Raw genomic sequence first — 17,659 nt, 5'->3', positions numbered from 1 at the left:
ATTCCCACAGTTCACAGCAGACAGGAGTAAATAAGATCCTTGTACTAATGCCTCTTAAGCCATTCATTTTTCGTTAGATCTCTGTCCAAGGTTCCCTCTAAACTTTGAATTAATCAAACATTTGGTATGTAGACAGCTGACTCGGAAAATGGGAAATGAGTCATGAGAGCTCTGTAGTCCATCGTGATGAGGACTTTCCATTGATTCCTTTGTTGTCATGTAACTGAAATGAAATACATAAGCCTACAGTATGATACTTCCAAAATCCACTGTTTTTAGTTAATGTAAAAAATTAAACTTTTACCTATAGCTACATCAAAAGCATGGAATAATTAAATCATAATTAATCATAATCATTATTTTTTTAATGAAAATTGCAATGAAGGCACGAAAACAACCAGATAAACACTAATTAGTTCACATTTATTAGACTTTTAAACAGTATGTTATACTTTAATGAAGCACTTAATGACATATTTGTTACTCTAAATGATCATCATGGTAACACTGTATGTTTTGAGAAAGAGCATGAAACAAAATACATGTATAGCACCATTTCATTCGTTGCAAACAGTCTGGGAGCTCAGGTACTTTTTGTTCATGTTTTTTATTAGTAGTACTAGTATTATTGGGAAGCTCATCGTTTAATCTGAACCTATTACATAACAACAGCCTATATACATACAGTACTTTAATAGAACACATCTCTCTTTCTGTCTGCAAAAACATTTTCTAAAATATTTCTCATTATTCCATTGCTCAGTCTATAGCTGCCTTCCTCTTTCTGGTGTGCTTTGTATCAGTACTTGACGTCCGGAGCGAACCGGACTACTCCCCGACGTGGTTCTGGTCGTTCCACCAGTGGTTCTCTTCCAGAGGTACCCGCGGAATAATAATCGCTGACTCGTCCGAGGCCAGACTCAGATTCTCTGAGGAGCAGCACAGTGTTATTGCCAAAGGAGAAGCGGAAGGGCGACAGAGAGAGAGAGAAAAAGAGAGACACAGAGACACAACATGAGGTGTTTTATCCAGTAGATAGCAGTGCGCACTAGAAGAAACGAGGTTTTGAGCATTCTGAGATCACGTTTTACTCAGCATTTCTGTTTATAGAAAATCTATTTATAGTGAGACCAATGTAACTGATCAAGCAGCGTTGGAATGAGTATTCTGGTGAGAAATACGCTACAGTAACATGCGCAAAAGATACTACTCGTGGCGGGAGCTTTTTTTTATTATTTTTATTTTTTACTTTTTTTCTTACTGAATAAAACAAATTCCTTAAACGGAATACTTCCGCTATAGAAGATATAGGGCACGTAGGCCTAGCCTACAATACATTGTTTGGATCAAAATGATGGATTTTTCTTTTATGACAAAAATCATTAGGATATTATGTAAAGATGCATTGCTAAGGACTTCATTTGGACAACTTTAAAGGCGATTTTCACAATATTATTATTTTTTGCACCCTCAGATTACAGATAGCTAACTATTCACATAGTTGTACAGTATCTCAACCAAATATTGTCCCATCCTAACAAACCATGCATCAACATAAAGTTTATTTATTCAGCTTTCAGATTTCAAAGTTTCAGTTCAGTTCAGTTTCAAAAAATTGGCCGCATTTACAGAATTCTTTTTTTCCTGTATGTGTATTGGATGAAATCACAGGGTACTGTACATTTTGACTTATTAGTTTTATCATATGAATCTCAAAAAGTGTTTATATGATTAAATAAATAAGCATTATATATTTATAATATTTATTTTTAGTTAAAATCGTATTTAACGACTGTATTCAGGAGCAACTCAAAAAAATGTTTTTTGTGAAAATTAGTATTTTTACTCTTTTATGGTCTCAGACATCTGGATCCCAATATCCTACAAAAAAATCAAGTAATTATAAATGTGATCTCAGATTGTTCAAAGAAATAAAACCAGCATGAAAACAACAAGACCGACACCACTGAACAAGAATGCAACGTGCTGTCCTGAAAATAACGATTTAAATATCATCAAGTTCAATTTCATTAATCTCCTCCTCATCTATGAGTGGCATTTAAAGTTCAATGGAGATGGATTATTCTTGAGAACGCTTGAGAAGAGATTGATGGTACCTCATATTACAAGTACCACAAAAAAAGACACTTTAAAACTCCTCTATAGGGAGTAATGCCTTAGATAAATACATTAAGATAAAATACCGGCTTTTCCTTGATCTATTTTTCTACAAGAACACAGTAACAAGCTCGTATGTGATGGTAAGCAACATTAAAACAAAACATGCACGTATAAAAAAACCCACTGTAACAAAGTAAGTGCTCAACATCTTCCAAAAACAACATTAACAACAGGAAAACAACATAAATGAGCAGTCAAACTCCTATTCAACCTCCTTCGGCCCAACACTTTCCATATGGAAGAGAATACGCATGGGAGCAAATCAAAAGATGAAGAACACTGAACACTTATGGTGTACTTTAATGGAAACACTAGAGAGTAGCCTACAAAGCACCTAGCAACACTACACTTTCTCTCAGTGAGTAATAATTGTGCTGCTGAAGAACGGATGAAGGCGGAAGAAGTGTAACTAATCTCAGGCGAGAATTACCTTGGCTCAGGCATCGCACAGCGCCACAGATGTTGCTTTAGTGTCTGCACCCAACCAATATCACGGATGGGCTGAAAGAGCTGAATGTAGTGGTACTGTTTTAGCATAACCCTTCAAACGAACGACAAGATCACTCGTTAGCTGAACATTAAAAGTAATTAAAGGGTTAGTTCACCCGAAAATGAAGATTACGCCATCATTAACTCAGCCACGTCATCCAAACTGATATGTGGAAATGCTTTGCAGGATGCTTTTTCCATATAACTATCACCATATATGACAGAACAGTTACACAGAGTGTCATACAAGTTTAGAATGATACAAGGGTGAGTAAATGATAACAAATTTCGTTTTAGGATAAACTATTCCTTTAACTTCCAAATCACAAAATCATTATGCAAATCAACCAAATTTCAATCAATCAATAAATCACATCATTAAAGCCAATCATCATAGACTCAAAGTGACTGACACATATTGATCTTTCAAGGACTATTTCAGTCTATTCAGAATGTAGTTTTTACGTACATCTCTGATATTTCGGTCCTGGAATAGGAAGTTTTGCATCTTTTGTTACTTTGCACATATGAGACACTGAAAGCGGCAATATATCTGATTCACTCAAGATGTAGACATATATTTCTCAACTCTCAGATGACAGCAATATGCACAACCTAAAAGATGCCAGAACCTATTCCAGAGCCTGTCACACACAAAATATGAGAACCGCAAAACCCAACGTAAACCATAAACATCGGAATAGTTCTCTTCCATGTGGATTCGACGTCTATGACTGAGACAGACAGAGAGACAGACAGAAACAATACAGATGCACCTACCATTGAGTCCCAAAACCCTCCCACATCTCAAACAGAATGAACCACAACACCTGTTTCTGCGTTTGCATTTATTAATTTCAATAAATATGAGCAAGCAAGAGAGAAATCACAATTCACATTATCACAGTTAAATCTGAGGCCTTCACATAACAGTTTTTCTCTCCTTTTTCAGTATGCATGGACTATAGATAGCACCTGTGCTAAGCACACACACACACACATGCACGCGCACACACTCACTGACATGTACAACCCCAATAGCTGCTCCTCCTCTGTCTCCCCACAATGCCTTCCCCTAATTCCCACATTATATTAACAGTGATTGAGTCGCCAAAGGCTGCAAAATACAAGAAAAGGCCCTCACTCTGCGGCGCAGTCAGCTTCAGAGCATCGCGCAGAAGAAAATGAGCTCCATGTGACTGTATTCTACAGCCAGACTGAAGAAACAGATACTTTCATGCTTTAGGAATTCAACATTCTGGATGTCCAACAGAATTGCAGTGTAGTCTCTGACTTGAAGCCTGTATATAATACATTCAAGGTGTTCATAATGCATTGTAATGGATTCTATATTTTCATAAATAATGATTAGCATAGTTATAATACATCTAAACAGCATTTTACATGGTATGGTATATCAGTGGTAAAGACGTGGAGGAACGGCTGTGTTTGTCAAGCTCATTCTGCTAATGGCGCACACCATAAAAGATAAAACATTACAGCTGAACTTGAATAGCATGCGGTACTCTTACTATCCCTGTCCTAATTAAATATATTTAGAACTATAAAATAGTATGAGAGGTGTATACTATTCTGAATCCAGCCATATTTAATTTCTGACAGGAATTAAAGTGTGGTTGTGACTATAGAATGGACTATGCTGTTGTTCAGTTGACGAAAAAATTAAATGTGGCATCTAACCTGACTAAGATTTTTTTTGCCAATCTGAGGTTACTTCTAATCATGAGCAGTGAAACTGCATTTTTAAAAAGATGTTCTACATTTGTAATGAAAACACAATTGATTGAGAAATAATAGATGCAAATGTTCCTAATCTTCATAAACACATGCAATTTGATTTAGTTAATTTTGTTAGATCCAGAATGTTTTAGTTACTTGCACTAGACCATAGTTGTTTGTTGCCACTTGTTTTTGATTATTTAAAGGGGATAAGATCGCTTAATTTCTTCAATCTGGCAACAGATTACAGAACTACTGTGCACCGATTGGTCAAACAGGACAATGAGATCACATACTTGACATAACTGAAAATGAAGAAGACCTCAAGGGATGAGACTGGAGACAGAGAGAGGATTTGCCGAGGGGAGGTACATGATTAAAAAAGAAAAACAATGCAGAGCATGAACTTACACAATGCACTCCCATAATGCAGCAAATGAAGACATTTAGGGTATATTCACACCTGTCTTATTTGGTTCGGACAAAACAACCATACCGAGACCCAACTGAAGAGGTGGTCTCGGTCCGCTTCCAAATGAACTCTGGTACAGTTGAATGGATCAACCAATGAATAGATGACCTTAAGCACATGTGTGGTTTTCTTTACAGTTTCTGGTTCACTTGCAAAAAGGGCAGTGTGAAAGCGAACTGCACCAAACAAAAACTAAAAAATCTAAATTGTATTCGGTCCAGACCAAAGCAAGTGAACTAGGACTTTTCTGGTGTGAATACACCCTTAGAAACTGAAATGAATGCCATTCAGTCCTATGAACTACCAACATCTTTGTTTTCTCCATCACAAACTGACATGAATCCGTGACAGTTTCATGTCACATACAAACCCATGATTATGTTGTTACATAAGGCCTGATCAGATTATATCTTAAAAGATTCACTGCCAAAATAAAATCATTTCTGTGAATGTATCAGCATTAAACTTTAGAAAAAAGGGATATCCCTACAAAAACTATGAAATTCTATCATTTACTCACCCTAAAGTCATTCCAATCAAGACTTTATTCCAAACAAGACTTTGTTTGGGTGAGTAAATTATGACAGATTATTTTACCTTTAAATTAGGTTTAAATTTGCATTATAAACTAACAACCTCTAAGGTGACTCAGAGATTGTGATGAGGGCTTGTATGTCAATTTTGTTACCAAGTAAATGTCACATGACATTTCATCTTACATACATGTGCATCTTGGGAAGTGGCCTTTTTGGGGCCAACAAAACAAACAAAGATGTCATGATCATGCAGTTGCGAGTAAACGGACAGCATTCCTCACAGACTGTATTTGACTTACCATTACATCGAGAGACACGTAATAACAAACAGAACAATTAGTCAAGAATACAGGTTATGTCAGTCATTGAACAACGGGGGGATGCAGGAGCAAAACAAAGCAGGAGACACTCTGGGAAAAGTGATTCATAATTCATAGGTTGAATCTGCATCCACATAAAGAAGGGCTTTGATTTTAAGGCTGGCTAATCCATTGATCTTTTTAGTTCCCCCTCTACTTTTGGGATCCCCCATCTGTCTACCTCGGGGGCTCCCTAAGGGGGGATGGGAAGTGTGCATGTCAGAGAAAAAGAAACAGTTGGGTAGAGTGGAAGATATAATGTTAAATGTTGTGTTGTGATCCTTACATAATTTATGGTGCAAAATGGAACAGAAGTTCTCAAAACCAAACAATGCATACACATATTTTAGTTTATAATAAATTAAATTTCTAACAAAAACATCTAAATCCTATTCTATCCAAAGACAAGTTTACAGTACATCCCATAATGCGATTTCATGTTACAGTAATAATCCAGTTGGTTGTGTAAGCAACAAAGTGGGCCAAAACAAGGCCTTATTTTTGTATGACCTTGACAGATGCTTTTTGGGGATACTTGTGTTCTATTTGGAGATATCCTGTTCCTGTAATGATTCAAAAACATTTTCATAATATGGAATGGTTTTCAAGAAAATAAACAGAATAATTCAAATCATCACAGCACCAAAGTGATCTGAGATCATAACATATCACTTAGGAGCTTGCTCACTAAATTGACAACATAAAACAGGCAAGGCAAGCAGATTAACAGTCTTAAAACCAAAGATGCACATTTATCAAAGATTTTTGATGGAGGAATTAGCCTTTGTGGTTTCTGTGTGTCGCCCAATTTACATAAAACTAAATTCAAAAGCATGATTGGATATAAATTGGCTTCATTGTAAAACCCTTGATAAATGAAACCCACCAGTCTGTGCATCTGATGGTAAATACATACAGAGCCAATGGCTCCATGCAAGATAAGAGCATCCACTGGCCAACCAGCAGAGGGGTTGCCATGGAAACCTCGTCTTGAGATGAGGAGAGTGGGTGGAGCTATAGTAAATGCAAACGCTTTGATGTCACTGAGCGGGATTGTGAGGCAAAAGAGGAGAAAAACATCAAATCCAACCCTGAAAATTGTGTCAAATCAGCCCACTGACCTCTTAGAGAAAAAGAGAGAGTGAGAGATAGAGGGGTATTGGAAATATACAGAGAGGAATAAAACGAGAGGTGCATCAGAGAAAGAGAGAGAAAGAGAGGGAGGGGGCAGCAATGGACAGACCAGTAAAGGAATGAGAACCTCTTGTAAAATAATTTTGCAGCCTTCGTTCTGCTTTAACCCTTTCAGGAAGAGATTAAATGAGAGAAGAAGTGCAATGGTTTTTACTCTTTCGCCTCAGCCAGTTTGTTGTTGATCTCTTTACTTTTCTCCTTGTCGCCCTGCGCCGCTCTGCTCTCCGGCTGGTTCTCTGCGCTCTTCTTCTTCAATCCGCGCACCAACGTCACCTGCTTCTCCTTGGACTTCTTCAACGGTTTGCCAGCTGTGGTGGATGTGCTCTTCTTGGGTTTGGAGCGAGGAAGACTGGTTTTCTCCACCTGTTTAAGACATAAAATGATACAACAAATGGTATTTTACTACCATTACATGAATAGGGCTATGTAGTCACCACTGATAAGCTACTAAATATAATGTAGAAAATTTAAAACAGAAACTGAAATGTTCTGTAAATCTGCTTTGCAACGATTTGTATCGTGAGAAGCTCTATCCAAAAAAAACTTGAATTGAATTAAATTGAACTAGGGCTGAGTATCGTTCAAAAATGTTCCATATCGATATCAATACCAATACCTTGACTTCAATACCGGTTCCCGAGTGATACTATTTTCAGTACCAATTTTATGAAATCCATTTAAACAAGATAACATTACATATCCCCTCAAAAAACTTTGGTTTTATTTTTTCAACTTGATGTTTTTACAGACTTAAAGACTCAACTTACAAGACATTTTTCGATACACTATGGTATCGAGGCCCCCCAGACAACATCGCGTCCGTGCCATTGCGGAGCACTGAGCAACAACAGCACTGAAACATGTCGAAAAGATTAACTTTAATCACGAAACCAGATCGGCCGACCTGTAACGTTACACTCTCTCTCAAAGGATGGACGATCTGACAGGATTGTTACTATGAGGTGGATCACATCTAACGTGTATAGTAAAGACAAACTCATCATGTCTATCTAGCACTTCATGTTGGAGATGTAAATACATTTCAATTTTCGATACATTTCAAGAAACATACGGCAATCTGTAGACTCGTCCATTACAACAATAGACAATACTTTATCGAACCTTTTCAATCAGTGTGCGCTGCAAACACGAGCAATTTTGACGATGGTTTCTTTCCAGTCTCCTCGTTTTATCATGTTTAACCATAGCTGTCATCAGTTTGGTTTGTCTGGCAGTGGTAGCAGATATGTGATCAAATTCCTAATTTGAGACTGTATTACGTCGATTCTGTCACCCATCACAACAAAATTATATTTTAAGTGGGCCACCTCCAGTTTCGCTGTTTTGCTGCCTCCAGCTAGTGCTGCGACGTCGACTGACCCTAGTTACCTGTGGTTTGCCTGGCTGTGCATCTCTCAGAAAACAACAGGCCAATCAGAAGAGACGTTCATGAATATTAATTAGACAGGCTAAAAAAGACCTGTTCTTAGCAGACCTCCTGAGAAAGAAGCTGTAAAATTATGATGAGATGGTTTTTGGTAATTATACCGGGAATATATATTCTTAAGGACATCAAAACCTAAAATAAAACTCCAGAAAAGTGTGCCATATTGGACCTTTAAATGTCAATTTTTCTTTAAAGGAATAACGTAAAAAAAGAGAAGGCACATTTATTGAAGATGCGATGAAACAGAAGTAGCTATTTTCTTTTGTATTGTGATGTATATTTAAGCGAACTGGAAAAAAAAGGGAAGAGAAAGGGAAAAAATCCATCCATCTTTTTTTTTGGATGAGGGCAGATCTGAATTTGATTTTGAAGTTTAACTGTAAGAAGGATGCGAGTATAAGCTGACTAAACTGTCGCAAAGGAATTTTAGATTTAGGAATTATGAGGTCAAAGTTTTCTGTAATGTCAGAAAAGAAACATGCATGGATGAATTATTCACAAACAGATCAATAACATGCATTTTGAATTTAAAGTAAAATCTATTTTACTGCGTTTTGTTTAAAAATAGCTCATAAAGTCACATAGTACACTGATCTCAAAACAAGCACTGATTGCAAAAATAATAATTAGCCATAGTGTCTGAGTGACTATGATGATATTGTAAAGCTAGTCAGCTCAGTAAAATAAAATAAAGAGCTGATGCTGATTCACTAAGACACTGAAAGCTTGAGGCCAAAGTTATTTCAAAAAGGTACTGCTGAGATATGAGTTATTTTCCAGCCACTGAGTACAAAGATTGCTGACATCAAGTTACTGAACCCAATAATTGATTTCCAGCCTTCTGCAACACAAACACCCTTACAAACAAGAATGTAACCACACATTCAAAAATTAGGGAAGAATTAAGTTCATTAACACTGAAAGATCCAACTGCTAATCTAAATATTGTATTATTTTACTTAACTTCCACACAGAAGCTCGTACCTTACTGCTCTCTCTGTAAGGCTCATGGTACAGTGTGCGTATCCTCCTCCTCTCCAAGGCTTTGTTGTCATCTGGCTGCTGAGTGGCCTGGTAGGCCCTGTAGGTGGCGCTGTAGCTGGTCTCCAGATCCGTCTTCTCATCGGGAGGCTGATACTGAGACTTGGCCCTGATGAGCTTCACAGGTTTCACGTCTGTGTAGGCTTTATACTCAGTCCTGACATTCAGAAACAGATAGCATCACAATTATTGGAAGATTGAGTGTAGTGGGGGATTCAAGCGACACATATTGAATTTCAAGACCACACAGTACAGAGTATGACAGAAATATTATCCTTAAAGTCCACCAATAAAACTGAGTTGGGGAAATTATTGGAAGAAAACCATGACCCCTGTTTTGTTTAATCCAGTAGGCTTTAGTTTCACAGTTTGTAATTTGTTAGTCTGTGGCATGTGGGGGCGGGACATTCTCATTCTAGAGAGCATTTGATTGGCTAAACCATCCAAGTCTAAGATGAGTCATCAATATTTCTGATCCATTTTTCTTCTGAATAAAAAAGCATATATCATAGACAAAATTTGATTTTTAATTTTACTTGGTCAACAATTGCTGCTTTCCTTGTCATTCGTAGGTTCTGATAGAACAAACACATCAATAAAACTATTTAAAAATCACATCAAGCCTCTACACATACAATACAAGAAAGACTACATATAACATAACTACCTGGTACTGTTATATATAGACACTGCATTATAGATCTAGATTGATATACACCCTCCCTAAAGCCGGGAATCCACCCCCCCCCCCCGCCCCCCACCTATCTGCATCACAGAGAGTTTTTCCTGAGGCAGCAGCCCCTCCTTTAAGATGAGTAATGAGTCTGTATTCACTGAGATGACACAGACAAATGGTATATACTTCATGGTTTATGTGCATTGCAGATTACCCAACATGCAACTTATCCGCAGTGCATCTAACACGCACACATATAGACAGAATGCTCTCCCTGAGACCAGCACTAAAGAGTCACTCACACAAGTTTGTGCACCGAATCATGATGTCTTGTGAGCAATGTTTCTGTAGCTGAGGATTTCTGAGGAAAGATGGAATAATGGATATTGACTGTAAATATTTACATGAATTCTATTCATTTTCAGGACTTGAAAACATAATTGTAAAATTCCCTTTTGACTTCTCTCTTTCTTTTTGATTCTGTAACATCACAGCTCAGAGGGGTAGGGAGCATTGATTAGGATTGACAGGAAAGGAAGAGATGTCAGGGAGAGTGTACCACTATCATCCCATTAGATCAATTAGTTGCTTTAGCTGATGTGAGTAAGAAGCTAATTAATACATCTCTGTATGAAACAGAATCAATCGTTTTGACATTTTACTATAAGGCCTAAAAAAGCTCTGAGAACATCTGAAATCACACACTGTTCTATTGGAAATAAGATTAGATAACATTACTAGATCAAACTCCTGTACACTGAGAATGAGGAAAGATTCTAAACAGAAAGGGCCCGTTATTATGTGACCAACAAGCTGATGAACCAAGTAATGGGACAGCATGTGGGGGAACATTACCCCCTCAGAGAAAACAGGGCATGTGAAAATCATGCCCCATGTCCCATGCCAATGAATATTTTGGGCTGAATACAAGTGAATATCTATCAACGGCAAAAAATAACAGAAAATAATTCACTCTCAAATTCTCAGGTTGTAAAAACTGTGATTTGCTTTTATAATGCCTTTTTGTGTCGATTTTGTTGTTAGAGGTGACCCATGTCCCAAACCCAAACCCAAACTTTCAATCTTAAACTATGAAAAATACTGTATAAAAATATGAATTATTACATTGTTGTTACATTACATATTACAAAAAATTTATTTAAAGGGATAGTTCACCCAAAAATTACAATTCTGTCATTAATTACTCACCCTCATGACCTTTCCGTTCATCTTTGGAACACAAATTAAGATATTTTTAATGAAATCCGAGAGCTTTCTTACACCCTGCATAGACAGCTATGTAAATACCACATTCAAGGCCCAGAAATGGAGTAAAAAACATTAAAATAGTCCATGTGACATCAGTGATTCAACCACAATGATATGAAGCTACAAAAATCATTTTTGTGCACAAAGAAAACAAAAAATAACTTTTTTATTCAACAATTTCTTCTCCTCCCTGTCAGGCCACGATGTTCGTTCACAGAAAAGTATTCTCGTAGTTTTATAATATTAACCGCTGATGTCACCTGGACTATTTTAACGATTTTTTACTACCTTTCTGGGCCTTTAACGTGTCAGTTGTGTTGCTGTCTATGCAGGTTCAGAAAGCTCTCTGATTTTATTAAAAAACCGAAATTTTATCAAACTTAATTTGTGTTCCGAAGATGAACTAAGGTTTGGTTTGGAATGACAGGATGGTGAGTAATTAATGACAGAATTTCATCTCTTTTATTGTATGTTAAGGATACATTAAAACATCATGTATTCCTGATAAACTGTTCTTTGAGAACATGAATCTGACAATACAGCTGGTGTTTTGATTTAAAGAGAGGTCCTCTTCTCTCCCTGTTGAGAGCACAGGGAGCGGAGAGAAAGAAGTGAAAGTTGTTACATAAGACTAATGAAGTCCAGTCAGAATGCTTGAAACGGCAGCACAAAAGAAGCTCACGGAAGTCCAAGGCCACAGGCACCAAATACTCACAGGACAAACATAAAAGAAGGGGGAGGAGCCAGGATTTATACAGCAACACACACACATTGAAAAAGACAGACAGACAGACAGAGAATGAGAAAGACATAAAGACAGAGAGAGAAGGCTGTTACACACAGACAACAAAACTCCCAACAATGAGCTTAGTGTGCTTTTTGTGAATGAGTGCTTGGTACCAGCTGTCAAATCATTCATTTGATAAACGGCATCAACCCTGTTCTACAATAATACTTTACACCAGATTTTAGAAACTAGAGAATTAATTTAATGTAAAAGCACAGTATATATTCAAATGGGCTCACACATTTAATTAATGCTGTGACCAAAAGTCATCTGTAGATTGGAGCATACAGTGAGGTTTATACCTCTTCCTCTCCCCAGAGACTGAGCTTTTGTGAACAGCTTTGTCTCTATGGTGATATGCTGGCACTAGAGAATTGTGTGGTGGGGAGCCGGAGCAGTGCATCATGGGTAGACTTGGCACATTGGAGCAATGTGGTGTTTCACAGGAGTATGTAAAGCTGTTTTGCTTTTTACTTGGATCCAAAAACAACATCCTGATTATTTTGACGTAGTCAAGACCTGTTAGATGACAACACAGCACTTGATGCCACCAAAATAGACAGTGTATTTGGATTAGTGAATACTGTAAAACCGATTCATTTTATTAATCCACCAGCACTGCAATTAATTAGATGTGCAATTGCTTAGTTGATTATTTAATGTCATTTTTATTCTAGTAACAGCCTTGCTGTCAGATCAATAGGTTTCCTGTCCCCTGTGGCATCATCTTGCTGCTGTACCTCCAGCATGACATATTCCTTCTAACATTCACTTTGGATTCCAAGTGAATCCCAATGAGACTGTAATACTGCCCTGTAAGGCAAAACTATCTCTTATTTCTCTCTCTCTCTTTGCTGCTTCCTCTGTTATACTTATCGATTGCAGTCTTTGAATTGGTACAGTGCCTTCAAGTACTACACTATACAAGAAAAGGAAGGAAAGGCATAAAAGTGTTAATTTTTTTTAATAATATATTCTATTATAAATTAGTATTAAAAAAGATGCTATTTATTCTATTATAATATTATATATAAATTGTATTTTTTTATAGTACAATATATTTTCCCTAGTACTAAAAAAGCTTTGCTATATTATATTATATTATATTATATTATATTATATTATATTATATTATATTATATTATATTATATTATATTATATACCTGCCCTGTAAGTATTATTATTTAAATTAGCTTTTTTTTTAAATATATTTTAAGACAAATTCATTTTATGTGCTTTTGCCATTTTCTTACATTTCTATTTACCTCTGATATATATTTTGCTTTGGTCATTTTAAAACAATTAAACACTTTTTTTTTTAATGCTCATTTAATTTTAAGTTTAATCTAATATTCATTGATTATAAACAGTTTTAGTTAGCAAAAACAACAAATCTGAATCAGAGGTATGGTGTTATATTTTAAAGTCGACATTGCATAAGTAACAAACCTAAAATAATTTATAAATATAAAATAAATGCTAAACACTTAAACTGCAAAAATCAATAAGCTATTCCAAGATTCTGCGCAGAAAAATCTGAGATAAACTGCAAACCTAAGCATATTGATCTTCAGGGAGAGAGAGCGAGAGACACAGATAAGTGAAACAAGCAACTTCCTCTCCACCGCATCCTGTAAAGACACACCTGTGATTTCTCTGGCTTAAAACAAAGCACCACAGAATGCTTTTTACAGGCTTCTTACAGTAAGAAGATATATATCCAATTTTATCAGCTGTTGTCATAATTAAGCTTAAGCCCTGTCACTGCTTTTTAGCATGACACAGCAACAAAGCAAAAATCAGCATTAAACTAATCATGAGAATAAGTCAAACTAATTCTGAGCTTTTCCGTTTAAAAAAATCGCCCTGTAACAATCAATGCATGCACTGTCATGCAAACTGAACTGATGACACTGTGTTTTGTCCTCTTGTTTATTCTCCTCCTAGTCAAGAAGAAAAAACTTCCACACAGGAAATATGAAATGTGCCCTGATGCACCATGAGGCATTTTGAGATAAAACTTCTCACACAACAAATAACATCAGCCTAATATGTGACCCTGGACCTGGTCTTAAGTGTAAATCTTTTGAAATTGAGAGTTATACAGTATTTGAACAAATAAGCTTTCCATTGGTGTATGGTTTATTATGATTGGACAATATTTGGCCGAGATACAACTATTTGAAAATCTGAAATCTCAGGGTGCAAAAAAATCTAAATACTGAGAAAATTGCCTTTAAAGTTGTCCAAATTAATTCCTCCCAATACATATTACTTATCAAAAGTTACGTTTTGATAAATTTACAGTAGGAAATTTACAAAATATCTTCATTGAACATGATCTTTACTCAATATTCAAATGATTTTTGGCATAAAAGACAAACCAATAATTTTGACCCATACAAAGTTTTTTTGGCTATTGCTAAAAATATACCCCAGTGACTTAAGATCAGTTTTGTGGTCCAGGGTCACATATATATGCAAGTCTGAAGGCAACATTCAAATGCAATTTAGGCTAAATGTAATACATTTATCCAAAGCAACCGGCAAATGTGCAACACCACAGGCACTTTATCATAATTGTCAGTATCAAAAAGCTCAATTTTGTTCAGCTGCGCATGAGTAATTTGTAAGCGCACATGAATGAGTGGGCGAATAATGGACTAATTGCCACCTGTCTGTTAAACACAAATACTCCACAATGACAATGACGGACTTGTGAATTGTGATTGAGGAAGCTGTGCTGAGAAGAGGACGAAAGTTCTTTCTTTTCACAGTTATTGTTCACTGTTTGCAATAAAAAAGTGACTGAAAGCCAACTGAATACCAAGTGGGACCAGGAACAGCACAGCACTATAAACTTCAGCTCCATCTGTTTTAAACAAAGACAGGCAGATAAAAGCAATACGCTAGAGCTGGAAAAAAAAGAGTGCTCTCTGAATTTGACAAACCTGAAAATTTTGCATCACTTTCACAACAAATGGATTATTTACAACTGAGAATCCCACAATGCACTCGCTGACCTCACTTTGCCCTAAAATTAACCCTGAAGAAAATGAAAGCCTTTTCCAGAAACAGCTTCTGCTCCAGCCCCCTACACGTCCTGCCATCTGTAGGTGTTAGTAGAGCAGTATACACAAGATTTAACCCACAGCTGACCTCCATTGTCTGCTTTTTTTCACTCCACAATACACTTTCCATCTGTTTTTATACCGGTCTAATGATATCTCTTAACCCCTTAAACGAACCCTTACTTAAATAATTTTTCCTTTTTTAGAAATATTATTTATTGTTATTTCGCTAGCACAATTGCTCAATTTGTGTTTTACTTTAATTGTGGGGGCATTTGGTCTCGTCTATCCACATCTATTGATGCTCAGATCTATAACAGTGTCTTCTTGTCGTGTCAAGTATGCTGTATAAAGTATATATTCATCTGAATCCCTGTACAATAGCGGATCTCAACCTTTTTGACTCGTTTCTGTCAATGACAACAATGTCAATGTTCAATGTGACAAAACCACTTATTTCCTTGACTTTTTGCGATTTAATTCAGTTTCATGACCATTCCAGGATTTACAAATTTGACTTTTAAAACACTTTCAAATTTAGGCTTTCTCAAAACTTTCCAATATAGTGGGAATCCAGGTCCTTTATAAAAACTACATTATTGATAGGGTGAATTAAAATAAGATTTAAATTTTTTTGCCGTTTTAGCTTATTTTAATAATTGTTTTGTCTCATTTTATATCATTTTAGTCATCTTAAGGGCCCTTAGGAAGTTTGCTGAGGCCCCGAGGGGGTCCCGGACCCCTAGTTGAGAACCACTACTGTACGATCACTCACTGATAATCATTCAGCCATTCATACCTGTAGGAGCTGCCAGAGGTGACTTCTTGTTTGATCTGCTGGTTGAGAGCATCCACAGCTGCCCTCCCTTCACCCTCTGTAGTGGGGGCATCCCCAACACTCTGCAGGTCCAACTTCACGCCAGCTTTGGTTTCAGGAAGCATGGTCCCTTTCTTTGCTTGCCTCTTTTTCCTGGCACTAGACAGGATCTCCTTCTCTTGCACCTTGTCAGCAATCTCACTCTTTTCCACCCCATTCTCTGAGGAGTGTTTGGGTCTGTCAGGGATGCGGTCACTGCCTGCTGAGATGGTCGGAGAGGGTTTGGGGATCCAAGGATGATCTCCCCTCTTTTGGATAGGCCAGGCTTTGAAGTCCTTCTGATACTGGGTCTCGTTGTTAAAAGGAACCTCGGGGCCGTGGTACTCGTTCTTGGGCTTGCAGCTGGGCTCCGGGCGAACTTTCCAGTGTTTATAGTCCTGGCGCATCACAGATCCTGAGACGTTCTCCTCCTGGGCTGCAGGTCCTTTGGTCACCTCGTCGTGGTCGTTGGGAAGCGACTGCGGTTCCTTCGGCGCGGGCTGCTGCAGGTGAAGATGCTGCATCTCGGACACGTCTGAGAACTTGGTGAAAACCAGCGGCACCGCAATGTCGGCCTCGTCCAGCTGGTTCCAGAACCGAGCCATACAGCAGGCTCTGGAGATACAGGGCCATGCCATGATGGTCTGCAAACGTCTTACCTTGAGTTATGTCAATCTTTTCCTTTTCTCAAAGCTGTTTTGTATTTAGTCTGTGGAACTAAACGCGCTCTTGTGCCTCGCGGCCGGGGGAACACAAAATGTCCGATTCGAAATGTTTTTCCCTAAAACGATGCTGTCAGGAAACAAATCCAGTGCAAAAGAGGCATTGCGGTTTTTTTATAAGTGAAATATATTCTGGTTTAGCTTCGTCCTGATCCCCTTGCGCTCGTTAGAATACGGGGAGGTGTTCAGCAGCCCCTCCCGCGAGCCTCCTGCGCTCAGCATCCACCGAGAGCTGCATCACCTGCCACTGTCATTATCACGTAGCGTCTGCAGTGGGCGGAGTCGCGTTCGAGTCCCCGCCCACTGAAGTAGAGTCCTGAGAATATCAAATCAGGAGGGATGCTCAAAAGAGTTCAAACATACCTACTGATAATGAACTGCAGAATTAACCATTTTAAAATTCGTTCATTTGTGCTCACGAGGATTTCCACTGTAAAGTGTTTTTTATTATTATTGTGAAAAATATAATTAATTATTAAATATGAATATTTGATCAAGTAACACTTGAAAAAAATACATATCGTATAATTATTCTCTGTATATAGGCTTTATAGTTTTGAAGTTTTCGAAAGTATTTTATGCTCACAAAGGCAAAAAAAAAAAAAACGTGAAAACTGTTTAAATCAGTTTCAATATATTACTTTTTTTATGATTATATAAATGTGAAAATGTAAATAAATATAGGCATTGAAATTGTATTATTTCATATGTTTCAAGTACAATAACAGTAAGAGTGAATGATAGTATTTTTTTCCTCTAAAAACAGCAATTCCGGACAGACAGAATATTCTATAACTTGGCATAACAAGAAAATTATG

General features: G+C 37.2%; 1 protein-coding gene across 4 annotated transcripts; it reads right to left on the bottom strand.

The window, feature by feature from the left end:
• Positions 1 to 402: 402 nt before the first annotated feature.
• Positions 403 to 17,249, bottom strand: map6a (microtubule-associated protein 6a). Of its 4 annotated transcripts, XM_026273811.1 has the most exons (5): positions 16,063 to 17,249; positions 9,403 to 9,616; positions 7,126 to 7,334; positions 2,612 to 2,722; positions 403 to 929 (listed from the first exon to the last, which is right to left on the bottom strand). In XM_026273811.1, exons 1-5 carry the CDS (start codon positions 16,755 to 16,757, stop codon positions 800 to 802), a joined length of 1,359 nt encoding a protein of 452 aa, XP_026129596.1. In that variant the 5' UTR covers positions 16,758 to 17,249; the 3' UTR covers positions 403 to 799. The 4 variants fall into 4 exon arrangements, with proteins under 4 accessions (XP_026129596.1, XP_026129597.1, XP_026129598.1 ...); XM_026273812.1 differs by lacking the exon at positions 2,612 to 2,722 and having other exon boundaries at positions 16,063 to 17,246; XM_026273813.1 differs by lacking the exon at positions 2,612 to 2,722 and having other exon boundaries at positions 7,163 to 7,334; positions 16,063 to 17,246.
• Positions 17,250 to 17,659: the final 410 nt, after the last annotated feature.

Source organism: Carassius auratus, chromosome 10, assembly GCF_003368295.1.
Source record: "Carassius auratus strain Wakin chromosome 10, ASM336829v1, whole genome shotgun sequence".
Taxonomy (NCBI): domain Eukaryota; kingdom Metazoa; phylum Chordata; class Actinopteri; order Cypriniformes; family Cyprinidae; genus Carassius; species Carassius auratus.
Note: the sequence above shows the minus strand (reverse complement) of the source record. Positions and strands in the feature narration are given on the sequence as shown.

Bases quoted from the DNA above. Each gene is read 5' to 3' on its own strand.
- map6a (XM_026273811.1), bottom strand. From the start codon at position 16,757: ATGGCATGGCCCTGTATCTCCAGAGCCTGCTGTATGGCTCGGTTCTGG. The intron at 9,617-16,062 runs GTATGAATGGCT...TCTGAATGTCAG, and splicing joins ACCTCTGGCAGCTCCTACAG to GACTGAGTATAAAGCCTACA. The intron at 930-2,611 runs GTAATTCTCGCC...GCTGCTCCTCAG, and splicing joins TGTGCGATGCCTGAGCCAAG to AGAATCTGAGTCTGGCCTCG.